Source organism: Oryx dammah, unplaced genomic scaffold (assembly GCF_014754425.2).
Source record: "Oryx dammah isolate SB20612 unplaced genomic scaffold, SCBI_Odam_1.1 HiC_scaffold_3, whole genome shotgun sequence".
NCBI classification, from domain to species: Eukaryota; Metazoa; Chordata; class Mammalia; order Artiodactyla; family Bovidae; genus Oryx; species Oryx dammah.
The window spans coordinates 18,532,047-18,559,425 of record NW_024070187.1 but is presented as its reverse complement, the minus strand read 5'-3'; the positions used below and the strand labels follow the sequence as shown (position 1 = coordinate 18,559,425).

At 35.5% G+C, this 27,379-nt stretch overlaps 2 protein-coding genes across 2 annotated transcripts in view; one reads left to right on the top strand and one right to left on the bottom strand.

Moving 5' to 3' along the window:
* TBCK (TBC1 domain containing kinase) overlaps positions 1–999 on the bottom strand; it is a 208,727-nt gene extending 207,728 nt beyond the window's left edge. Inside the window, exon 1 of the mRNA XM_040237515.1 lies at positions 703–999. The gene's annotated coding sequence lies outside the window, so the exon portion shown is untranslated. The remainder of the gene's footprint in view (positions 1–702) is intronic.
* Positions 1,000–1,013: 14 nt separating this feature from the next.
* On the top strand, positions 1,014–26,897 carry AIMP1 (aminoacyl tRNA synthetase complex interacting multifunctional protein 1). The gene is made up of 7 exons (XM_040237516.1): positions 1,014–1,332; positions 8,735–8,868; positions 10,824–10,937; positions 13,291–13,458; positions 19,588–19,799; positions 22,809–22,977; positions 26,017–26,897. Coding segments are annotated over exons 1-7 (966 nt in total). The 5' UTR covers positions 1,014–1,330; the 3' UTR covers positions 26,184–26,897.
* Positions 26,898–27,379: the final 482 nt, after the last annotated feature.

Below are 27,379 nucleotides of genomic sequence, written 5' to 3'. Positions count from 1 at the left end.
TATATATATAAGAAGCTCGAGCTGAACATTCATTCATTCACCAAATATCCTGAAGTTCCTATTTTAAGTCAGCCGCTTTTCCAGCTTCTGCCCCACCAGTGAACAAACACGACAATATTTGCCCTCAAAGAACTTGAAGCGGAAATGCATCATAGGCAAAAAAGGTCAAAAATTGGGCAAAAGATGCTAATTTCATTACAAATAAAAGTTTACACATTTTTAATGGGTTAGTAACACTAGTCCATTTACTTTATATATACTTTTCCTCAGCCCAAACAAAAACAGGGACAAGAGTCCTTGAAAAGCAACCACTGACAACTCTCACGTTCTTCCACTTCACAAATGACTGTCACATTTCGATAACTAAGCCTTTGAAAAAAAGAAACAAACCAGAGCAAGAGTTCGAATCTACGTTGACTAGTGGAGAGAGTCGAATCCACATTCTCTAAGCTCCTCTTTCAACCTTCCTTTGGAACAGCCAGGCATCAGTCCCTTTTAAAAAAATGCCTACAGTTCTCAAAGGACTCAGGTGAGTAGGGAGAAGGAGGGCTGTAGGTGGGGATTGGAAACTGTGATCAATAGCCAAAAGCAGCACCGGTGACCTCTTTCAACCACAGCGGGAAGTGCGGGGTCACTCGCAGCATCTGACCCGCCTCTACCTCCCGTCTCAACCAACCATAAAAAACTGGGAAACCCAAATACCTGCCTCTGGGTCTGAGGGCGCAGGCAGACAGAAAGACAAGGGGATGGGGCTGCTACACAGGGCCCCAGAGCTGTCGCTGTGGCTGGTGTTGCCGCTATTGCTTAGGGCACCAGGCCGCGCATTGCAGGCACTTCTACAAAAGGGGCTGCTCCTGGAGCTCCAGGAGCTCCAAGACTGCCCTCTGCCCGCGAGCGAAGTCAGCGGGGGTTGCCAGCTGGGAATCCGGCCAGGAGCGCGAGTCCGGCGCTCTCCGCTGACAGCTCCCAGCTCTCCCAGCTACCCGCAGCTCGGCCCTTTCCTCTGACATCACAGATTCTGCGACGGCATTATAAAGAAAGACCCCGGAGTGTGGCATCTTGCCTCTTGCCCAACCTGGCGAGAAAATGTAGCGACCGAGGAAGAGGTGCAGGATGATTGGCGTTATTGACTGAGGGAATGGACGACAGGAGATGTGGTGTGGCTGCGCACAGAAAAGCGGGGGACAGAGAATTTGGAGTGGACTCTGTAGACCGCTCGGGCGTTTAGCGAGGACACCTTATTGGGTCCTTTCTCACTTCCTTCGTGAGGCGGAGGCCCTCCTTACCTGCTCCCGGCCGAAGCTGCTGAGGTGCCTCAGTCCACCGATACATGTGAGTGTTGTCCTCAGAAGGTCCCGGGGAGGACGGATTGCGATCGTAGGAGTCCCCTTTCCCTTACTGGCCTTCGGGAGATAGGACCTGGCCTGCGGGTACTAGTGGGAATCCCGTGCGCAGCAGCGCGGACCTAGGCCTGAGGAAATACGGAGGAGTTTGGGACCTCTTGAAGGAGCCAAGTTTGAAAAATGGGACGCGGGGCCGAGGGAAAGGATGTTACTAGAAAAAGTATATACACAAACATGTTTACTTTTGTGCCTGTGAGATAACACTGAGTGCAGTGATAGGAATTCGCTCTTTGCGCAGGTAGTTATTTGACGTCCACCATGTTCCAGGCACCGTTTTAGGCGTTGGTAAAAAGGAATGAGTAAGACAGATAAAAATTCCTTTCTCCCGTAGTTCATGTTTTATTGAGGAAGACACATATTAAACAAAGTTTAAAACATTATCGCGTCTTAGGTTGTAGTGAGTGCTGAAAAGTAGTAAAGCAGGGAAGGGGGATATGGCTTGAAATTTTAGTGTGGCCATTGAAGTTCTCACTGAAAAGGTCACTTTCAAGTAGAGGTGACAGAAACAAGAGAGTTAGCTGTAAGAGTAATTTGGGAAGGGGCTTCCCTAGTGGTTCAGTGGTAAAGAATCCATCTGCCAATGCAGGGTACACAGATTCAATTCCTGGTCCAGAAAGATCACTTGGAAAAGGAAATGGAAGATTATTCCGGTATTCTTCCCTGAAAATCTCCATGGACAGAGAAGCCTGACGGGCTACAGTCCATAGGGTCACAAAGAGTCAGACGGGACTTGGTGACTGAACAACAACCATATTTTGCGGTACTGGAGTCAAGCTGAGGGATCAAACACTGCAAAAGCCATCAGACAGAAACTGGCTTGAACAGCAAGGAAGCCTGTAGGTCAGAGTTGAGTGAAGGAGTTAGAGCTGGAGAAAGAATCAGAGAGCAGGAACAGGTCATGAAGGATCTTGAAGGGCATCTAGGTCACTTCACTAGCAGTGAAGTGTTACATCCTGACTGCCTTTTTGAAAGGATCTCTCTGGCTGCTGTCCAGAATAGACTGGAGAGAATAGGGTGAAAGACCAGGTAGGAGACTTGTGCACAAATTCTCGGAAGTTACGGTGGTGGCTTAAATAGGGGTGGTAAGAAATGGCCAGTGAGACTTTCAGTCCTCATAATTTAGTTATGCAAGAATTTTAATGGATGATGAATTAATCTCTTTTAATTTTGTTTGGGGAACACTTTAAAAAACTCCTAGTGTGAGGTTAGGAATATCAAACACAAGTTAAAATCATGGCTTTACTATTTAATATTTAAATGGTGTTAAAAAAAGCAGAGACATTACTTTGCCGACTAAGGTCCGTCTAGTCAAGGCTATGATTTTTCCAATAGTCATGTATGGATGTGAGAGTTGGACTGTGAAGAGGGCTGAGCGCCAAAGAATTGATGCTTTTGAACTATAGTGTTGGAGAAGACTCTTGAGAGTCCCTTGGACTGCAAGGAGATCCAACCAGTCCATTCTGAAGGAGATCAGCCCTGGGATTTCTTTGGAAGGACTGATGCTAAAGCTGAAACTCCAGGACTTTGGCCACCTCATGCGAAGAGTTGACTTGTTGGAAAAGACTTTGATGTTGGGAGGGATTAGGGGCAGGAGGAGAAGGGGACGACAGAGGATAAGATGGCTGGATGGCATCACTGACTCGATGGACGTGAATCTGAGTGAACTCCGGGAGATTGTGATGGACAAGGAGGCCTGGCGTGCTGTGATTCGTGGGGTCGCAAAGAGTGGGACACGACTGAGCGACTGTACTGAACTGAACTGAGACAAGTCACATAATTTACCTTGAGTTCATAAACTGATTGTAAAGATTAAATGACAGTGTATGTAGTATGCCAGGCCCATTAAAATAGAGGCTACTATTAATTGTGTTCTTGGATTACAAATGGGAAAAAAAAAAACAGTGGTGAGTGCACCTATAAGGTAAAGGTTTTGTTAAATCCTGTTGGGAAAAATCTTACCACATAAAAGATGACCTTGTTTGGTAGAGGGTCTTGGGAAACCAGGACATATCCCTTTTAAAATTTTATATATATGTCACTGGACAAAAAGCTTTTCTGTGTTAATGGCCATAGTGTTTGAGATACATGGACTGTCTTCTCTTAGCCATACTCTCATAGCCATCCCTTAAGCCCTGCAGCATCCCCTGTGTCCTCATTTATAAAGGGGAAGAAAGCTCTGGTGAGTAAAGAAAAACAAGAATAAATACAAATTTCCAGTTGTAAAATGATTGTCACAGGGATGTAATGTACACCATAGTGACTATGGTTAATAATAGTTTTGCATATTAGAAAACAGGAGACTGAGTCTTGATGGTTCTCATCATAAGAAAAATAGTTATAACTATGTATGGTAAAGGATGTTAACTGGATTATTGTGGTGATCACCTTGCAACCCAATCAAAAAATGGGCAGAATATCTAATAGACATTTCTCCAGAGCAGACATACAGATGGCTAAAAGGCACATGAAAAACGCTCAACATCACTAATTATTAGAGAAATGCAAATCAAAACTATAGTGAGTTATCACCTTACATCAATCAGAATGGCCATCATCAAAAAAATCTACAAATTATCAGTGCTGTAGAGGGTGTGCAGGAAAGGAAAACTTCCTGCACTGTTAGTGGGAATGTAAATTGGTGCAGCCACTATGAAGAACAGTATGGAGATTCTTTAAAAAACTAAAATTAGACCTACCATATGATCCTGCAATCCCAGTCCTGGGAAGATCGCTGAAGAAAATTATAATTCGAAAAGATACACACACCCCAGTGTTTACCTAAGCATTATTTACTATAGCTAAGACGTGGAAGCACCTTAAATGTCCATCAAAGAGATGAGTGGATAAAGAAGATATGGTGTGTATAGACACACATTTGTGTGCACACACATGTATCCACAATGAAATACTACTCAGCCGTAAAAAAATAATGAAATAATGCCATGTGTAGCATGATGGATGAACCTGGAGATTATCATACTAAGTGAAGTTAAGTCAGAGAATGACAAATATCATACAATATCACTTATATGTAAAATCTAAAAATGAACTTATTTACCAAACAGAAACAGACTTACAGATGTAGAAAGCAAACTTATAGTTAGCAAAGGGGAAAGATGGGACAGGGGGGTGTAAATTAGGAATTTGGGAGTAACTTACATTCACTGCTTTATATAAAACGGGTTAAGTAACATGGGCCTACTGTATAGCAGAGGGAACTATGCTCAGTATTTTGTAACAACCTATATGGGAAAAGATTCTGGATAAGAAAATATGTGTGTGTGTGTATATGTATATATCTGAATTACTTTGCTGTGCACCTGCAACTAACACAACATTGTAAATCAGCTATACTTCAGTAATATAGTCACAGCTAATGAATGAGTGGCAGAGCTGAAATTTGAATTCATCCCCTGATCACATACTTGAAAGCAAAAAACAGTAAATTCAAAGCAGGTATTTCAGTACATAATACAGGATGTGACTAAATGTAAGAGAGCATTAGATCAGTTAGATCAGTTAAATCAGCGATGGTTTTTTCCTTAATTACTGGAGCCATTATACAATTGACGACATCTTATATTTGATGAGATACAATGCTTAGAGTGTCTAAGGAGAATACAAATTTTTAGCTAATTGCAATTCTGAGACAGCAAAATCAGATATTTTGAGAAATAGAGAATCACTTCCAAATTTTTGTGGAGTTCTGTATGCTATAAAGTAAAAATGAAAACCTGTAGTTAAAACTGCCATTTCAAAGCAACTGTTTGATTGGTTCCTAACATTGAGAGACTGGGGTAGAAGATTTGTTAATTTTTAAAATACTGGCAATTTAAAATCAGAATGGGGAAGACTACTGAAGAGATTGCTGAAGTAAAGGGAAGCCATTTAGAAATGATAGGGCTCTCAGGGACTTCCCTGATGGTACAGTGATTAAGGCTTCGCCTTCCAATGCAGAGTGTGAGCTTGATCCCTAGTCAGAGAGCTATGATCCCAAATGCCTTGTGGCCAAAAAAAAAAACCAAAATACTGGCAGTATGGTAACAAATTCAATTAAAAAAATTTTTTAATGGTCCATTAAAAAAAAAATCTTAAATGATAGGAATCTCAAATAATTTTTTATGTATGTGTTTTAATGATTAAGGTACAGTCTAAATTCATGTATTTCATAAAATCAGCTTCACCTGGTTTTATGATTAGTGGCATCTTACAGCAGCATTTTAGGTTTGATGAAGTATGGTGGTTATGTTGAAAAAAACAATGTGAAAGGGCAGAGTAACTTAGTTAATACTTTACAAAGCTTTTTATCATAGAAATGTTTATTTTTTAAAATTTAGTAGAGGAAAAAGGGGAAAAAAGCTTTGACTCTTACTGTCCAAATACAGTTAACATACTGGGTATACTGTTTTCTTCTCTGTAAATGTTTTAGATTTGTAATTACTGTGCATGCAGTTAAGTATTATATCTATTTTAATCACATATTTTTTTTTTTTTTGGTGCAGAGTAAGTCAGCATTCCCAAACTGTTGTATGTAGAAAATTTTTGTTCAAGTAAATTTTAATAGCTTTTCATTGGTTAGCATTCCATGGCTAAATACTTTGGGAAGTGCATCATAATCATATCCTTTATTGATATTATAGCTTGGGCATTAAAAGAGCTAACTCCAGAATCAGACAGACCTAAGTTTTAATCCTCATTTACTAACTAGCCACATGACCTGAGGCAAATTAATTTTAAGTCAAATTTTCTTCTATATATAATGGAGATAATAGCTGTATTTGTAGCTGATGTATGCACAGCATTTAGCCAGCCCACGATAAATGCTCTGCAGAAGTTACCTATTAACTTTATCATCTTGAGAAATCCTCTATGTATTAGCATATTAAAAGCTCTGAAGAGACTAAGCAGGCCTAAAATTTTGAAATGCTATGGACACTCAATGTAAAATTGAACCCTGTGCAGCAGTCAGCACAGGGTAGTGAAATGAGCACCGGGTTGAATGATAAACATTTATCTGAACTTAAAGCAGTGACCTTAAGCTAGCATTGGTGCCCTAAACATGAAAGTGGAAAGTGGAAGTCTTAGTTGCCCAGTGGTGTTTGACTCTTTGCAACCCCATGAGCTGTAGCCCACCAGACTCCTCTGTCCATTTTCCAGGCAAGAATACTGGAGTGGGTAGCCAGTCGCTTCTTTAACTGGTACCTGAAGAAAACCGAGATGGCTTCATCCACAGTTATTTTATGTATGAATGGTTGAATAGGATCCTTCTGTATTCTCAGTATTTTAAGATTTCATAGCTGACATAAGTGTTTTCCAGTAACATTTCTGTCTGTTGCTAATACTGTTTCTTTTTTCTTTCTTATTTCTCCTGTTTATCCACTTAGTAGTTAGAAAATTCATTTTTACTGAAAGTTTCAGGTAGCTCATGTTTCTAGGTCCTGGTTTTTACCAATTTAAAACTAGACCTTAATTTAAGCAAGTATTTTTACACTTACGGCTAAGGATATAAATTATACTTATTTTTATAATATATTAACTAAATTAATATATTATAATTAAATATATTAGTTATATATATATATATGGATAGTATATTAGTGTCCTGCGGTATTTAAAGTATAAGAGAAGCTGGATGGTGTTTTACCTGTTTGTATTTGAGTGAGAGATACATACATTTTATTCAGAAAATACTTTTTTATAAAAATGTTTAAAGTTTACTTATAAAATAAAGTTTACTTATAAAAATGTTTAAAGCTGATTGTTAAACCATTTTCTACCAAATGAATTATTAACTAGTCTTAACAGGCTATAATTTTTTTCCTGTTTTTGGTTGTGTATTCACTTGGTTAAAAATTGGCAGAATTTAAGAAGTTATATCTTCATTTTCACTCTTGTACATTTTTTTCCCTCTTTTTTTAAGCTATTAAGTAATAGTCCTTAATAGTCCATGGAGCAGTTTACTGTGGCTTTTCCAGATTAACCACCTTTGCCCCATTTATATTTTCTTCATTACTAACAACTTTATTTTTATAAGGTTTTTAAAACTTCTTCTGTATCATACATTGTCACTGTTAGCATAAAGATTTTTGAGGGTTGGTTTTCTTTTTATAAAAAGTAAACATCTCAGTATTCTTTGCCTAATAATTTGAAATTTTAATCATATTATTTGTCCACTGTTAGCCAATTTTTTAATAAAACCGCTGTGTGTGTATCATTTATTTAAAATAACTGTTTCAGCAATGTTTGTGTCATGCTTTGAAGTGTAAATTGATGCTAACTTAAGTAAAAAGCAATTCTTAGTATTGTTAATGATTAACCTTTTGTCATTGTGACTGTCTTAATATTTGGCAGTATAAACTTCATGAATTTGGCTTCAAAAGTTTGAACTTTCGAACATGATGAATTAATCCCAGAATTTTGCTTATATATGCAATATCTGCATACTGATAGGATGTCTTCTAATTTCTATGAATTATTATAAAATTAAAATTCTATTTTCTTCTACAAAAGGAAATAGAATTATATGATATACAGACTTCTATATATGTCATGTCAGTGTATGTATATATAATATATATTATGTTAGAGTATATTCTAATGTATAGAATTCTAATATATTCAATATATTCGAATATAGAATATATAGAATATATTCGAATATATTCGAAGTCTATATATAATGTTAGGGTATCTATATATGTATAGAATTCTGTATATGTGTCTATATATGTCTGTATATAGAGAATTTTATAGAATTCTCTGTATATATAATATATACACACTGACATTATATCAGTATCTATATGATTAATATTGATGTTTCCTAATTCTTGATCTTTTTCTTTTAATATTGTCTTTCCTAATTTACATGTTCTTCCTTACGTGTAAGTTTGTACATAATTAAATAGACAGTAGAAATATCCAATACATGAAAGAAACATATAAAGAAGAAATTCAGTAATTGTCTTTACTTTGGAACTCAGGTATAGTACTCAGTTATCTCTTAGTTAAGGTTGTTATTAGTCTGTCTCTTAGTGTTCCTGTCTTATGTCATAATATTCTGCAGTATTTAAAGCTTGCTTTAAAATTTTAACCTGAAATATGATTAAATATCGTATTTTCTGCTTTTGGGAAAAAATGAAATTTTCTTTTCCAATCAGAGTGAGGAGTTAATCTGTTAACATTTCTGCTGCTTAATTGATTTGTTTTTCTAATATATGGTTCTATTGCAGTAGAAATGTTTTTCCTTTCAGACTGCTTGTTCATGGTGTCCTGTACAATAAACTTACTTATTCTACAGTATAATGTATCACTTTCATTTTTTCACTTAGGATTTTCTGCCGTTTCTTGGCAAAAATGGCAACTGGTGATGCTGTTCTGAAGAGATTGGAGCAGAAGGGTGCAGAAGCAGATCAAATTATTGAATATCTTAAGCAGCAAGTTGCTCTTCTTAAGGAGAAAGCAAGTAAGAAAATTGGAAAATTTAAGTTTTCTAGGGAGATACTTAAAATGAATTCATACAGTGATGGCAAAAAAAAAAAATGTGTTTACCACAGACAGTATTACTTCACAGTCTTGATGATGACTTCTGTATTCCTTTAATGTTGCAATTATGAGTGAAGAAATATTCTGGGATTAAGATAAGTTAGAATTGGTGTATGGTGAACACGTAATATTTAGAGAAAACAATGTGTTAATTCAAGACTAATAAAGAAAAATTAATATTTAAAATAAGTTGGTATAGAGTTAGAGACTAAAAATGAAGAAAGCTGAGTAAAATCAAATAGAAACTCAAATATCTCCTTTAACTTCATATAAGAGAAAAATCTTTACTTTCACATTGCTCTCTTTTTGGGTATTTTCTGAAATGGTTTTTACAGTTTTATCCAGTGCTTATGTTTTACCTCAAAATTGCTATGATGTATTCACAAAAATATCAAATCTAAATTTCTGCTTCTAGAATTTAGGTTATTTTTTGTATATGTTATTTCTCAAAAGCTAATGGTAATGCTATGAAAATTCCAAAGTCTTTTACCATCACTTATTTGAATAAATGCTTTTCTCTGCTATATAAAACTGAATGACTTACAGAATCCTACGTTTACTATCTAAAAAATTTTCCCTTTATCAAATTTTTCTTCTTTTTAAATACTGTTTTAATTATTTTTATAATGTTTTATAAATATTCTTACTGTTTTTCTTACAATTTAAAAAGGATTTTTCTTACTATTTTAAAAAAATTTTTAATGCTTCTTTCCATTAGAAAGATGAAGAGATTATAGAGATGTATGTAATATAGAAGAGAATTAAAAAGGAAGTAATTTATGGAGAGTAGTAGTGGACTATACTGCTTGACGCAAGAGTATCACATGCTATGTGATTTGCATACATGGAATCAGCAAAAATGCAGCAGGCATAGTACAGAGTGATATAATACCGTGCCTTTTTGTTGGCAACCCAGATACCAAAATCAGCTTTGAGTCATGTTTTTGATTTACTCAAAATGATGAATGATGTTTCTTTAGATAGAACTCTTGAACAAAACAAAGTACAGTTCAAGCTTGATTTGCATGGTACTTGATTCCTAGAAAATTCAAAGTATAATGAAAATGTTAAAAAGTGTTTAAATGTAAAAAATAACTAGAATCTAGGCCCAAATAATAAACAGGATTTCACCTGTGCATCTGTACAATGTCACTGCAAAATCCTGCAGGATATGAGACAATTCTTCATTTCACAGGAATATCTAACCTATTGCAGAACATCTGAAATCCCTGACCTCTGCCCTCCAAATGCCAGTACTGACTCCCATTATTCATGACAGCCAAAAATTCCCTTACAGATTTTCAAAGTCCCCCCTAGAGAGCAGTACTAACCCCACTGAGAATCCTTGTCTTTGATATTTTGTATACCGTATTGCTCACCTTTAACACACTATGTTGAGCAAATCATTTCGTTTAATGTTTGACCAGCTCTATTTTTGAGACATTAGGAATTAAAGAGTTTTCATTTCCCTTTACAAGATACTGATTAAAAAGGAAGAAATGACAACAATTTTTTATTACTTGGTATCATTATTAGATCTTAGACTTTGAAAAAATGTATCTTATATTTAATGTATCTTATATTTGTCTCTCAGTTAACCTGTTAATAACACTGAATGAGGTTCTTACACTGTCATAGCATTTTTATAAAAGCTAGGAAAATGATTGATAAAACCTCTTCTGTTTTTACTTCACAGATTTTCTCCCTTTCTCTTTTAAATATCATGTTGTTTAATAAATATTAAACTGATACAAAGGAACTGGTGAAACATTTGGTTCTAGCTTTGTTTATACTGGCTATGTTTTTATCAAGTGTATTCAAAAGAAACCTTGTAGAAAACACAGCTATATCTTAACTGGTGGTTCTTGATCCCAGTTTTGCAGGCAACTTTGAGAGAAGAGAAGAAACTTCGAGTTGAAAATGCTAAATTGAAGAAAGAAATTGAAGGATTGAAACAAGAGCTAATTAAGGCAGAAATTCAAAATGGAGGTGATTAATCATAGAAATGATAGGTTGATTCATAACAATAATTATTACATTCTTTATTAAGTTGGGTTTTATGCTTGATTACTCGTCTCATCCTCAGAACTGCCCTTCTCATGCATTTATCCTCTTACATTGAAGAGAAAATACAGACTTAGAAAAGGCAGATAGATGATCTTGCCTAAGATCATGCAAAAAGTGCCAAAATTGGGGTTTAGAGACCTGCACTCTTAATCTCTGTTGTGATCATCACTGATCCCCTATTAAACTCGATCATCACTATTCCCTATTGGGTAGAGTTGAAAATAAGCCATGATAGTATTTAGTTAACATTTATTAAGTTTTGCTGTATGCCAAGCACTACCAAGTGGTTCATATACGTTATGTATTTTGTCCTTAAAATCTTATGTACACAGATATTCTTGTTTTATACATTGACGCTTAGAGATGTAATTTGCCTGAAATCAAATATCCAAATCAGCAGATATTTATCATTTCACGTGGTATGTTGTAAATGAAATGAAAGTTTTTATTGAATTATTTTAAAAGTGCCTCAGTTCAGTTCAGTTCAGTCGCTCAGTCGTGTCCGACTCTGCGACCCCATGAATCACAGCACTCCAGGCCTCCCTGTCCATCACCAACTCCCAGAGTTCACCCAAACTCACGTGCATCGAGTCAGTGATGCCATCCAGTCATCTCATCCTCTGTTGTCCCCTTCAGCTCCTGCCCCCAGTGCCTCCCAGCATCAGGGTCTTGTCCAGTGAGTCAACTCTTCTCACAAGGTGGCCAAAGTATTGGAGTTTCAGCTTTAGCATCAGCCCTTCCAGTTAACACTGAGGACTGATCTCCTTTAGGATGGACTGGTTGGATCTCATTGCAGTCCAAGGGACTCTCAAGAGTCTTCTCCAATACCACAGTTCAAAAGCATCAATTCTTTGGCGCTCAGCTTTCTTCACAGTCCAACTCTCACATCCATACATGACCACTGGAAAAACCATAGCCTTGACTAGATGGACCTTTGTTGGCAAAGTAATATGTCTGCTTTTGAATATGCTATCTAGGTTGGTCATAACTTTCCTTCCAAGGAGTAAGTGTCTTTTAATTTCATGGCTGCAGTCACCATCTGCTGTGATTTTGGAGGCCCCCAAAAAAGTCTGACACTGTTTCCACTGTTTCCTCATCTACTTCCCATGAAGTGGTGGGACCAGATGCCATGATCTTAGTTTTCTGAATGTTGAGCTTTAAGCCAACTTTTTCACTCTCCTCTTTCACTTTCATCAAGAGGCTTTTGAGTTCCTCTTTATTTCCTGCCAGAAGGGTAGTGTCATCTGCATATCTGAGGTTATTGATATTTCTCCCAGCAATCTTGATTCCAGCTTGTGCTTCTTCCAAGGCCAGCATTTCTCGTGATGTACTCTGCATATAAGTTAAATAAGCAGGGTGATAGTATACAGCCTTTTCCTATTTGGAACCAGTCTGTTCCATGTCCAGTTCTAACTGTTGCTTCCTGACCTGCATACAGGTTTCTCAAGAGGCAGGTCAGGTGGTCTGGTATTCCCATCTCTTTCAGAATTTTCCACAGTTTATTGTGATCCACATAGTCAGAGGCTTTGGCATAGTCAATAAGGAAGAAATAGATGTTTTTCTGGAACTTTTGCTTTTTCCAAGATCCAGCGGATGTTGGCAATTTGATCTCTGGTTCCTCTGCCTTTTCTAAAACCAGCCTGAACATCTGGAAGTTCACGGTTCATGTATTGCTGAAGCCTGGCTTGGAGAATTTTGAGCATTACTAGCGTGTGAGATGAGTGCAATTGTGCAGTAGTTTGAGCATTCTTTGTCATTGCCTTTCTTTGGGATTGGAATGAAAACTGACCTTTTCCAGTCCTATTTGGCCATAAAAAAGCATGAAATTTTTCCATTTGGAGCAACATGGGTGGACTCAGGCAGGGTATCATGCCAAGTGAAATAAGTCAGACAGAAAAAGTCAAATACATATAGATGAAATCTAAAATTACAACAGACTAGTGAATACAATAAAAAACAGCTGACTCGTAGATGTAGGGACATAACAGTGGTTTTCACCAGAGAGGGAAAAGGGGTGCAATATTGGAGTTGGGGGTTAAGAGGTACAAGTAGTTGTGTATTAGATAAGCTACAAGGATATATTATTCATCATGGGGAATATAGGCAGTATTTTATAATAACTATAAATACAGTATAACATTTAAAATTGTTAATCATTATATTGAATACCTGTAACATTTTATATCAACTGTATTTGTTTCAAAATAGTTTATGATTCACAGTTTCTTAGTTTTCTGTTTGTTTAACATAAATGACATTTCATTTTCTTTGTCAGTAAAACAAATACCATTTCCATCTTGTACTCCACTAAAAACGGATTCTACAGTTTCTGAAAATGAGATACAATCTATACCAATAACAACCATATCTTCTGGTGCTAAAGAGCAAGTAAAAGGAGGAGGAGAAGAAGAAAAGAAGATGAAAGAGAAAGCTGAAAAGAAAGGTATTTTTTAACAGTTAAATTTGTTTGGCACTTGACTAGTTTACCAAATGTCAACATTTTTTATAACGTTGTCAAGAAGAAAGTTCAAACTTTTATGAATTAGAATAAAGCTTAAGAATAGTAGGATAATGGAACATTAAAGGTGGGCCCTCAAGGGTTGTAAAGGTTGACCAGGTTGACAGGGTAAGAGCATGACTTGAGGTAGAGGGACTAGAAAGTAGAGAACCACATGCAGTTTGGTATGACTGAATTTGAATGTATTTGTAGGGAACAGTTTCAGAGAAATCACAGGCAGAAAGTTAGCTTAGAAGCAGTCATGAAGATAAGAAAACAATATTCCAGTCAAAGTAGAATCTCTGAATTAGCATTGGGGAGTTAAAGTTTTAGAAATCCATAAGAACTGAAGTAGAAAGTATATCACTGTCCACTTAGACAATTAGAGTAGAAATCTTGCATTCAACCTTAACTTGTCACTGTCCCTCCATTTTTGTATCTAATTGACCGCCAAAACCTGTATAGTCATAGCTCAGGGATATTGCAGATTCATTTCCAGACCATCAAAGCAGATAGCACAAGAAAGCAAATCACAAGAATTTTTTGGTTTCCCAGTAGATATGAAAGTTATTCTTACACTGTACTGTGGTCTATTAAGTGGTCAATAGCAGTATACCTTAAAAAAAAAAAAACTGTACATACCTTAATTAAAAATACTGTTTTGCTAAAACATGCTGACCATCACCTGAACCTTTAGCAAGTCATAATCTTTTTGATGGAGGAGAGTCTTCTTTCAGTGTTGATGGCTGCTGACTGATCAAGCTTACGGTTGCTGATGGTTGACTGGCTGTGGCAGTTTTTTAAAATAAGACAACAATGAAGTTTGCTGTATTGGTTGAATCTTCCTCACAAACTATTTATCTGTAGCACATAATTCTGTTTGATAGCATTTTACCCACAGTAGAACTTCTTCCCACACTTGAGTCAGTCTTCTCAAACCCTGTTAACTGTTTTATCAGCCAAATTTATGTAATGTCCTAAATCCTTTGTTACATTTCAGCAATCTTCACAGCCTCTTCACTAGGAGTTGATCCCATGTCAAGAAATGACCTTCTTTGCGCCTTCATTAGAAGCAATTCCTTATTCACTAATATTTTATCATGAGATTGCAGCAATTTAGTCACATCTTTAGGCTCCACTTGTAATTGTAGATCTCTTGCTAAATCTGCAGTTTCTTCTTCCACTGAAATCTAGAACTCAAAGTTATACCTGAGGGTGGGAATCGACTTCTTCTCAACTCTGTTAATGTTGATATTTGACCTCTTTCCATGAATTCATAATAACATCTCAAATGGTGAATCATCTCCAGAAGGTTTTAAATTTACTTTGCATCATTTTGTCGGAGAAATTACTATATGTGGCAGCTATAGCTTTAAAAAGTGTAGTTCTTAAGAATAAGACTTGAAAGTCAAGTTTATTGATCCATGGGCTGTAGAATAGATGTTGTATTAACAGACATGAAAACAAGCTTAATCTCACTGCACATCTTTATTAGAGCTCTTGGGTGACCAGGTAGATTGCCAGTGAGCAGTAACATTTTGAAAGAAGTCATTCTTGTGAGGTGAAAGTCTCTCGATAGTGGGCTTAAAATATTTTGTAAACCATGTTGTAAACAGATGTACTGCCATCTGTTTACAGGCTTTGTTGTTTGATTTATAGAGCACAAGCAGAATAGATTTAGTGTCATTCTTAAGGGCCAAAGGATTTTCAGAACGGTAAATGAGCCTTGGCTTCAACTTAAGGTCACTGGCTGCATTACCCCTAACAAGAGAGTTAGCCTGTCCTTTGAAGCCAGGCATTGGCTTCTCTCTAACTATGGAAGTCCTAGGTGGCGTTGTCTTACGATAGAAGGCTTACAGTTTTTATCTACATGGAAAATCTGTTGTAGCTACTTCATTATCTTAACTAGACCTTCTGAATTGCAGCTTTTACATCACTTGCTGCTTCACCTTGAATTTTTATGTTATGAAGACAGCTTCTATCCTTCAATCTCATGAACCAAGCGCTGCTGGCTTTAACCTTTAGCTTTTGCAGATTCTTCTCTCTCTCAGCCTTCACACACTTGAAGAGAGTTAAGGCTTGGCTCTGGGTTAGGCTTTGGCTTAAAGGAATATGTCTGGTTTCCTCTTCTCTCCAGGCTATTAAAGCTTTCTCCATATTATCAACATGACTGTTTTGCTTTCTTATCATTCATGTCTTTTCTGGAGTAGCACTTCTCGTTTTCTTCAACAACTTTTTCTTTGCATTCACAACTTGGCTGTTTGGCACAAAAGATCCAGCTTTTGGCCTGTGTTGGGTTTCAACATGCCTGCCTCACTAAGCTTAATCATTCCTAGCTTTTAAATGTGAAGAGTATGTGACTTTTCCTTTCACTTGATCACTTATTAAAGGCCATTGTAGGGTTCTTTTTTTTTTAATGACAAAGAGTTTTAAAGTTTTATTGTTGCTTTTACACTTCAGAGTCTTATATTGATGTTCTGATCATATCTTTATGTAACAAAAACATATACATTTAAACTCATTTTTTGTATTATTGGACCACAATGTTCTAAGAGAGTTCTGTCCAATAGATATATAACATGAAGTGTATATATAGTTTAACATTTTTGAGCAATCTCATTAATATAAAAGGCAAGTGAAATTAATTTTAATAATACATTGTAACCTAATACATTGAAAATATTATTTGAACATGTAACCAAAATAGAAATTATAAATGAGATAGTTGCATTCTCTTTCTTCATCGTAGGATGCTTAATTGGCTTAATTTCGGCCAAAGGAAAGGGAGAGAGACAGATGGGTTGGTTGATGGTCGAACAGTCAGAACACACACAGTTATTAAGTTTAGCATTTTATATGGGCATGGTTTGTGGTACCCCAAAGCATTTACAATAGTGACATCAAAGATCTCAGACCACAGATCACCATGACAAATAAAATAATGAAAAAAAATTGAAATATTTTGAGGATTACCAAAATTTGACACCAAGAAACAAAGTGACAAATGCTGTTGAAAAAATGTCAAGAAAGTTGCTTGATGCAGAGTTGCCACAAACCTTCCATTTGTAAATAATGCAGTTATCTGCAAAGCGCAATAAAGGGAAGCACAGTAAAATCAGCTTTGGCTGTAATTCCTACCACCAAACCTGTCTGGAGCCCAGTTCTGTGCTGCATTTTGTTAGGTGCTACCAGGTAATTCAGGCTTCCCAATAGCTCAGTGGTAAAGAACTCACCTGCCAATATAGGAGACAGAGGAGATGCAGGTTTGATCCCTGGGTTGGGAAGATCCCTTGAGGAGGAAGTGGCAGCCCACTCTAGTGTTCTTGCCTGGAAAATGCCATGGACAGAGGAGCCTGGTGGGTTACAGTCCATCGGTCACTAAGAGTCTGGCACACCTGAAGCAACTTAGTACCTTGTGACACCAGGTAGTCCAGGTTCTCGTGATCTCATCTGAATTAATGTTAAAGCCGCGTGTTTTCTAGTTTGTCCTTACCTGGCTGCTAAAGCTATTTTTCTAATCATAGATCTGACTCCTTACTTATTAACTTTCCTTTATTCCTTTCTGGACTTCATTTTCCCAAATGTCAAAAAATACGTTTTTATAATTCATTACACATGCCTCTCATGGTACTTAAAATCTTTAAATTTTTTTGGAAAATATAAAAGGGCTGAGGGATTCGTAAACTGATCTAAGCCATTTTAGCACCTAACTCATGTCCATTCCTTTTGATAAGCATGAATAGCTTCGAGGTGTTGTGCATCCTCTTCTACATCACTTCACCACTAGGTATTATGTTTACAAAGAAAGCAAGTCAGACTGATTCTTTCTTTTTATGAATTTTATTAAGTAGGCACAAAACATTCATGCAACCTGTTTTTATAAGTTTGGTAAAAAGTCCATCCTCAAAGAGGATGCAGTATTGTGGCCGCAAGATCAGCCAACATTGTGGTTAAATGAGACAACAAAGTCTTGCTTTTGAGGAGGGAGCATCCAAGACCAAATGGAGATCTAGGTCTTGAATACCTGTGTTCAGTAGAACTTTCTGTTCTGTATAGCTGGGTTATCCAGCACAGTAGACATAGTCATATGTGGCTGCTAAATGTTTAAAAACGTGTCTAGTATGACTAAAGAACTGAATTTTAAATTATTTTAAATTTAAATGTTAAAAATTATATGGAGTCAGTAACTACTGTCTTGGACAGTGCTGGAATAGAGGGCTGTTTCATCAGTGTTGACTGCCAAGATTGCCAGATTCCAAAATTCTGCTCTCGCAAGGGCTGTGGCACCCATACAGTCTTCCTGTACTATACTTATGAGCATTACTCATTTGTTAGTGAAACATTTCTAAAGTTTCTTTATGATGACTAACAAAGTTCTTGGTATGGAATTTCATATTTACAATCACCTGTATAATGTAGATCCTTGAAAAAGTTATTTCAAATGCCTAAAGTTTTAAAATTCATGAATATAGCTATATCATATCGTTACAGTAGTATGTATGTTGTTGTTCAGTCACCTACATGTGTCCAGCTCTCTGTGACCCCATGGACTGTAGCTCGGCAGGCTCCTCTTGTCTTTGGGGTTCTTCACTAAAGAATACTGGAGTGAGTTGCCATATGTAGTGTTTTAAATACATAGTTTAATTACTCTTCCCTGTGCTTCTGTATTTCTTCTTATTTGTAATATTTATCACATGTTCATCATGTCTCTGTCTTTTTTTTTCTTTAATATTATTGATGGCCACGCTGGGTCTTCAGTGCAGACTTTTCTCTGTTGTGGCAAGTGGGCACTGCTCTCCAGTTTTGGTGCACTGGCGTCCCATTGAAGTGGCCTCTCTTGTTGCAGAGCACGGGCCCTAGGACACTCAAGACTTCAGTAGTTGCAGCTTGTGGGCTCAGTGGTTGCGGCTCCAGGGCGCAGGCTCAGTTGTAGGGCACAGGCTCAATAGTTGTGGCGTACAAGCTTAGTTGCTTCACCACATGTAGAATCTTCCTGGATTGCGGGGATCAAACCCGCGTCTCCTGCAGTGGCAGGTGGATCCTTTTCCACTGAGCCACCAGGGACGTCCACATCTGTCTGTCTTATAAGAGATTTTTGGTGCCTGGCTAGTGTGGGGCACTCATCTTACTTTTTTTCAGTGCCTTAGATCTCAGTAAATATTTATCCAAAGATGAAACAAAGTAGTTAAGAAACAACGCTTTCAAGTCATAACAGCTTATGTCTTACAGATTAGGAGGTAGTTTTGTCTTACTTTTTTTTTCTGCCAGAGAAGATAAACTTTAGGAATTTGAACTGTATTCAGGTTGCATTTTGACTTAATGGCTAAAGTGATCTTATGCTTATAAGAGTTATATTATCAGCATGTAAATAAAAGTAGAATTTTGAAAACATAATCAGAATAAACTGTTTTCTTCCACTCAAATAATTTCTGTAGACAAATCTAAAGTCCTAATAAGTCTTCAGAGGAGTATAAGAAATGGAGAAATTCATTGTGTACTTACTGGTTTGTTTAAGTGGTGAGAGACACATTTTATCAGTGAAATTATATTTGATTGTAGTTCATGCTGTCAGTTGGCTACTTACAATATTCTGTCTAAAGAATTTTTCACTCTTGTAGAGTCACAGTAAATCTTAAAGGATTTTCCCTTCTGTTTCAGGGAGAGGGAATTTTTTTCTATAGAGGGTTATTTACAGACTATAAAGTCTCTGTTACAATTACTCCACTCTGCCAGAGTACCAAAGCATGCATAGACAATATATAAATTAATGGACATAATTTTGTTCTAGTAAAACTATTTCACAGCCAGCAGGCTGGATTTGACCTTGAGCCATAGATTACCAACATCTACTCTGTGTCTTTAACTAGAGATATAGACAGTTCAACAGAGAAATAGCTTAAAGGGGATACAAGATGTTGTGACATGGATAATTCTTTCCTTTGTTACTTAAATGAAGATAGAAGATAAACCCTCATTTTTTTTCCCTTTTAAACTCATCAGAATCAATCCTGTAGAGATTTTCATACCGTATTTTTGTTTTACTTCTGAAGCTTACCCTTTGTAACTATTTTTTAGGAGAGAAAAAGGAGAAAAAACAGCAACCAGTAGCAGGAAGTGCTGACTCTAAGCCTGTTGATGTTTCCCGTCTGGATCTTCGAATTGGTTGTATCATCACTGCCAGAAAACACCCTGATGCAGATTCTTTATATGTAGAAGAAGTAGATGTTGGAGAAACAGCCCCAAGAACGGTGGTCAGTGGCCTGGTGAATCATGTTCCTCTTGAACAGGTAAATCTGTGTAGCTAAAATTATTTCCACATATGCGTTTCGGTGTCAATCCCTCTTTCATAATGTTTTTTCATGTAATTTTATATCAGACCACACAACATGAGTCAATATTGATTAATTCATTTGATTATTTAAATATGACAAATCCACCGAAAAGTGCCCCAAACTACCAAAAACTTGCCAAAGATCTATAAATTAAGATCAAAGTCATGACCATAGAAAGAAGAAATGATGTATTATTTTTTTCTCAATTTTTGAAAGTATTTTTAGTTAGTTACTTTATCATCACTGTTCCATCATGGAATTTTATTCCCTGATTTTAATTTTAAAATCACCATTATGTAAGCTCAGAATGCACCAATCTAGAATTAAGAAAACAAGTCTTATATCTTTATAACTCAAGTATTTTCATACTGGAAGAAGAAAGAGGAGAGGGAATTTTGAAGATTGAACTTGAACTTTTTAATGGTATTCCTTTATTCATTAAAAATAGCATGTTTTAAAATTTTATTATTTAGGTTTTAAGTATATTTCCAATGTCAGACATTAATAATTTATAACTTGTTTTCTGTAGACATCTTCTATAGAAATTTGCATCATCTACCTATTTCCTCTGTTCCATGGTGCTTCAGAGATACTGCAAAGACCATAGTCTTCCACATTAAAATAGTTCTGCCTCTCGGTTCTTTGCCAACTCTGTTGCTCATTGACTTTGTGAACTTGCACAAGTCCCTACGTTAATTCATTCTTATTTCTAGATGCTGATATTTACTGTGAATCTGCACTGTGCCAGGAACTGTTGTAGGCAAGTGAATAGAAAGAAAGAAAAATATGTAGATAGATGAATGATGGATTTGTTTAAATAAAAAAAAAAAACCCTGGGATTTCCCTGGTGGTCCAGTAGTTAAGAATCTGCCTTTCAATGCAGGGGATGTAGGTTTGATCCCTGGTTGAGGATCTAAGATCCCACATCCATGGAGCAACTAGAAAGAACTCTGTGTGTAGCAGCTACTAAACCTGTGTGCTCTAAAGGTAGCATGCCACAGCTAAGAGCCTGCATGCCACAGCAAAGGCCCATCACTGCCAATAACAATAATCAAATAAACAAAAGGCCCTGCCTTTCTGAAGTCCATATCCGGGAGGATCAGAACTTCCGTGATACATAGTGTGTTAATATCAGGAAAAAAATAAAGTAAGGAAAGAATCTAGAAAGTACTGAAGCTAGGGGAAAAAGGGGCCAGGGAAGAGCAAAGTGGTATTTAAGTAAAGGTCTAAGAAAAAGAAGAAAACAAATTGTTCTGCTCTTATGGAATAACATTTTCAGGCAGCCCTAAATCAGATGTTATCCTGGGATGTTCAGAGAACAGCAGGAAGCCAGTGTCATTGTAGCAGACTAAATAACGGGAAATGTGATGGGAGATGAAGTCAGAGATAAGGATGCCAAATGCTGTAGGGTCCTAGAGATCATTGTAAAGACTTTGGCTTTTTTTCTGAGTGAGATGAAAGCTACTGGAGGATTTTTGAGCTAAGGGATAATATGGTCTGTCTCACGTATTAATAGTATCTGGTTGCTTTGTTGAGGTAAGAAAGATGGAATTAAGGAGATCAGTGAAGAAATTTCTCTTATCTGTGAAAAAAGATAGATGACACTGATGTGCTTTTTCTTTTTAACATTCATTTTGTATAGGACCAGGACCCTCTCGTAACAACTTATGAAGTTAGGTTCATAAGGAACCCTGGAGAAAGAACCAATTGATCTTGAGCCAGCTCAAATTTGAAAAACTCCTCATTGGGGCTTCAACTTTTTTTGTTCTCCTAAGTTACAGACTAGTTCTTCTTTTCCAAAAGCTGTCATTCACAGCCATATGCAGAGTGTTTATATACATATCTGAATCTAACCATCAAGTCAGTACTAGTCAGCAGTGTATAAAGTAACTGCATTTAGCTTCCTAAAACTGTATACCAAATTTTGTACATTTGTTTATTTTTCTAAGGTAAAAGTCTACAGCTATCATCTGATTCTTAACAGATTGCATCTAGCTAACTCTGTTGTTTTTTTGTACATATTTGGTGTAACTTTTTTTTTATTAAGTTCCCATATATATGGCATCTTAAAGTTATTTAATGTCTGAAGAGAATAAGAATTCATGAAGATCACCAAAAAGGGGGACTTTTCCATTTGAACCTTAAGTTAATTTTTTTTAATCTTAGAATGTGGGGGTAAATTTGTACATAACATTTATTTATAAAACCATCTTTCATCTAGAATGTGTGTTTTTCCCACGTGCAGTGACCCTTCTTGAATGTTATTTTATTTTAAACCTACTGAAAGAATTTGAACAACTGTGTCCCTTATTTTTGCTCATTGATGAAAAAGTTGAGACTTCAACTCTTGAAGTTTAAAGAAATTGCTGTTTACTTCTGTAACAAATTATAGAACTAGCTATCGTTGTTTGTTGTGCTGTGCATAAAGCTTAAATTGTTAAGTGATCAGTACTTTTTAATTTAGGAAATGAATCTTGGATAGTATTGAAAATGATCAAACATGTAGGGGAGAAATGTGCATTTATTTTAGTGCTGTTGCTAAGCTAAATGCTTTATATATATGTTGTGATTTAATCCTTGTGGTGTCTTTATATCATTTCCCACATTTTGTGAGGAAACGGGGAGATCAACTTTATGAGTCTCATTGCTAGTACATGAGAACTAGCAATGAAATTTAAAACCAGATCTGTTTCACTCAGTCATTTCTTTATTTTTAAGTGAAATATTATTGCCTCTGTTGTTTGATCTGTAATGTATTGTCAGTTTGTAGAATTTTATTTTATTTTTTTCATATTGATATAAGGCTTCTTTAACAACGTAAAAGATTTTGGACACAGATAAGGATAAAAGAGCTACAAAAATAGACATTTGATATTTAGCATATTAGATGTACCTTATTGTATTCTAGATAAAATTATTCTAAATCTTTGTACATCTTTAATCATCAATGTGTATTTCACACAGATGCAAAATCGGATGGTGGTTTTACTTTGTAACCTGAAACCTGCAAAGATGAGGGGAGTAGTATCTCAGGCAATGGTGATGTGTGCAAGTTCACCAGAGAAAGTGGAAATCTTGGCACCTCCTGATGGATCTGTTCCTGGGGACAGAATTACTTTTGATGCTTTCCCTGGTAAGTGTTTATTAGTTACTGTTTGTGATTTGGGAATCATGGTTCTGAAAGCTATGTTTGGAACGTTTAAATTTAAGATCACTCCTCTATATGACTTATAAGACTTTACACTAAATGACCATTGTTAGTGATATTATCGTTTATTGAGATTGACATAAGATGGTACATTAAGCACAACTGTCTAATTACTCCTTCCCCATGAACACTCAAATTGCATAAAACACCAGAGAGATTGTACCCTAAGTAAAATACTAATTTTGATACCTACACAACAGAAGAGTATGATATGGATAGAGAACCAGTTAATGTGCTACAAAATCATTTAAGCGTAGATTATCTCAGAATGCAACATAGAAAGGTGAAGAGATGAAAAGTTCAGACAAGGAGCCGAAACTGTATAATTCTCAAAGTCAACCTAGTAATATACTTGCATATGCTTTTACTAGCCTTTAGGATTTAGAGGAAATCTCTAAGGTGAAATTCATATTTTTTTAATAATCTAAAAGGAAGGTTCATTTCATATTGTTTCTTCTCTCTAGTAAAGTACTCCTGAGACAGATGAAGCTTCCTAATATGTGAGAAAGCTTCCTAATATCTGAGAAAAAAATTCTTCAAATAGGTCTTTTGAAGCAGTAAAGAAAGCTTGGCAGATGTAGAATAAACATTTCTTTCATAAAAGTGGAAGACCTCTCAAGAGGAAAAACAGAAATTAAAAGACTATATTGCCTTTTGGTCACAATCACCACTGTTTACCGGGAAATCAAAACACTTCCCCAAACGTTATGCTTTTGGTTAGGATGTCATGTTTATACCTGACAAACCTGAAATTCTATTTTTCTAAGTTGGAATGGAATGAAAATAAAAGTGAACTTTTTCTTTTAAGATTCAACATACACTGATGAAAAAAAAAATCTTGGTATGTCTTTTCAGATTAATATTTGCCTTCCTTTTTACTTAAATATTTAAGATGAGTGCATTTTAAGTTTTATTTTTCTATATAGATTGTTAAGTCAGATATTTAGAACTGGAATAAATAATTTATTTTAACCCGCTATTTTACAAATTTAGAAACCGAGACCCAATAGAACTTAGCTACCTACTTAAGATTTGTAGAAAGATAAAAAAATAGATGTACCTGAATCTCAAATATTACCAGCATTTTTGTTGGTGGATCATTGGCTTGCTATGAAATCATATGGACTATTTAATCAGAGAAGGCTTATAGTTCTTTTATTTCTATGACAGCTTTCATTCCCCTTACCTTATATAGAATTAACAGGTAAATATTCCAGCATTTGAATCAGTTGTTATTATCTGGACATTACCGTTAAGTAGTGTGGAGTTTTTCTAAGATACTCAGTGACTTAGCATTAGAGATGCTAATAATTCAGAGTGGATTTCTTGCCTTTACCATATTTTTAATCTTTCAATCTATTTGGCTGTTGGTGTGTGTTTATATTTACATCATTGCAGTCTAAAATTGCTTTCATATTCATAGTTTCTCCTTGTGCTTTAGTAAATGAATATGTAGATAACATATAAAAAATTTTCTAAAGTGAAAGGGAAAAACCTAACATTTAAGTGGCCCATGCAGTTGTTTGAATTATACTCTGATAAAATGCTTAACCAAGCTGAACAGCATCAAATAATTGATAAACTTGGGGACGTGGGGTCTGTTAATTCTCATCCTGCTTATGCACATCAGTTACTGCTTCTGTAGCAGTAAATCGAAAAGGAAATAACAGTTAATACTATGTATGCAACAGATGATTAGTCTTACTGTATTTTTTTTTTTCTTTTCCCAGAGAGAGCCATGATTTATCTGTACTTTATTTTTCAGCATATGTTTTACATTTTAAAGCTTAAGGTGTCTGCTGGTACATTGTGATGTTCATTTGATGTGCTCAGTGTCTAGAGATTTACATTTCATGTTATAGTAAGTGTGGTATAGACATTGCATTTGGGGCTCAAGCCTTTGAATAACGATTTTCCAACTATAAAACCATTGCTTCCATAAAGTTTAGAAGATGCCACATAATATATTTATAATAATGGCTAAAACCCCTACCCACTTCTTTTTTAGTCTTAAATCTGTAAAGCCATAAATTATTTCAATATCTAGTCCCTAAAGTAACAACCAAAAATAACTTGAACACAATATTACAGCAAGAAGACAAAGACATTGACACTCCCTCCTCTTTCTTTTCCTTTTTTTTTTTGAGAATGCACTGGATTTAGTCTCATAATAAATGGAAATTTGCATTCAGACTTTTCTGAGATCATGATTATTCCAGTTAGTTTTGAGTCTTATTAATAAATCTGAGTTGATGGTTAATCTCAAAGCATTTATAAACGCAAGACTCTTAAGCTTTTGGACCCAATTACTCTTTAAAAATGGGGTGTTTTTTTGGTATTGAGTGGTAGGAGTTTTTTATATATTTTAGATATCAGCACCTTATCAGCCAAATTGTTTGCGAGCTTCTTCTCTCATTCAGCTGGTTTTCTTTCAGTCTCACCAAGTAGAATAGGCAGCAGATGAAATTCAGAGTAGTTATCATATTTAGCTAGATAAGCCTAACACTTAAGTTATTTCCAATACTGTAGGAAATCTTTAGGTACTGTAGCAGCAATTTAGTCATTTTTTGTTGAAACATATAGTAAAGTATAAGCTGCTTCTGCCATGTATAAAAATGCAACACATCAAATTATGCTCTCATCTGTTCAAAATCTTTCTTTATATGTAGTGATAAAATGAGTATCTTATATTTTCCATCTGATCATTTGAGGAATAAATTAGCGGTACAGCTGTTTCTTAAAAGAGTGAAAAATAATACCTTTAACATTTGTAAGGAAATGACAAAATATTTTACCAATTAAGAATATAAAAAGTGCTGATGTCATAGAAATAAAGTGTTAAAAGTAAATGTTTAGATTCTTAACAGGTCTAAAAATCAGAGATTGTATCTAGGACAATTCACTAGAAATCTCTGATGACAGTTTATTAATATGTTAGCTATGTTATTTTCCCTCTCCCAACAGGAGAGCCCGACAAGGAGCTGAATCCTAAGAAGAAGATTTGGGAGCAGATCCAGCCTGATCTTTACACTAATGATGTATGCGTGGCTACATACAAAGGCGCTCCCTTTGAGGTGAAAGGGAAGGGAGTGTGTAAGGCTCAAACTATGGCCAACAGTGGAATAAAATAAAACACTTCAGTTTCTGAAATACATTAGAGAAAACAATAAAAAGAAATAACGTTTGTCACTCATAGCTAAAATACAGCTGGCTCATTTTTGTGGTTATTTCTCTTCTAGATTTGAGTAGTCTTTTACCTAATATGTATTGTTTTCCTTTGACTAGAGAAACACTACATATATACCTGTAGGTTTTGAGCCTACAAGGAGGAATTTGCCTGTGTTTCATGCTGATTTATTGTTCAGTGATTGTGTTGGCTAGCACATTGCTTTTTCCTTATACATTTAGAAAACTTCAGATTAACATTTAGTTTCTCATTTGTAGGCACATGTTGCATGTAATTTGAAGCCCTCTTTTAGTATCTTTATTATAAATGTCTTCTCTTTAAAAAGACAAGTTAAAATTTCTATCAGGCTTATTAACTAGTTATATTGTAATGGTATTGAAGATGACCATCTGTTGATTCTAAAGAGCCAAACAGCATAAAAGCTAGGAGACATAGCATTTGAACATTGTTGTTATTGCTTGCCAGAGTAACCCAGATTTTTATACTTACAGTGATTTTTTTTAAAAGACTGAAACTTCCAACTGTGTAGTGAACTTATTTTTTGCATCTAACAAAATAATAAATAATAGTAATAAATCTTGACTATCTAAAGAATAAACACATTGTAAAGTGTTGCTAATATAGATTCCATTAAACTGACCATAAACACAATAGTCCACTTTTTATCCTAAGTGACTTCAGAGATTCTTTAGATACCTAATACAAGATTATTTATAGCTTTATCTTTAGAAGAACATTTAAGATTGATATATTTTATTTTTTATGTACCATCATACTAAATATATATGAAACACATTAAAAGAAATATTTTTCAAGAAAATATATTAAAATGAATTGTAGCCAAAAATTTAATATGTAAGTTTAAGATGTCAAGTGCCTATTTTCACTCATCTTTCAGATATTGTAGGAACAAGGAAAATTAACTTAGGCACTATGAACTTCAAGTACCCACCTTGAGATGATGACTGTTACCAAAAAAGAGATACATCTATGGAGGTAGGAATATCTATTTTAAAAGAAAAATCACACACAGTATTTTAGCACTGTTGCTGTTTGTAGCTTACAATAAGAAGGAAAGACAAAGCAAAAACATTTAAAGAGTCATGCATGCTGAGTTATAAAAAGTATCATTCATTTACG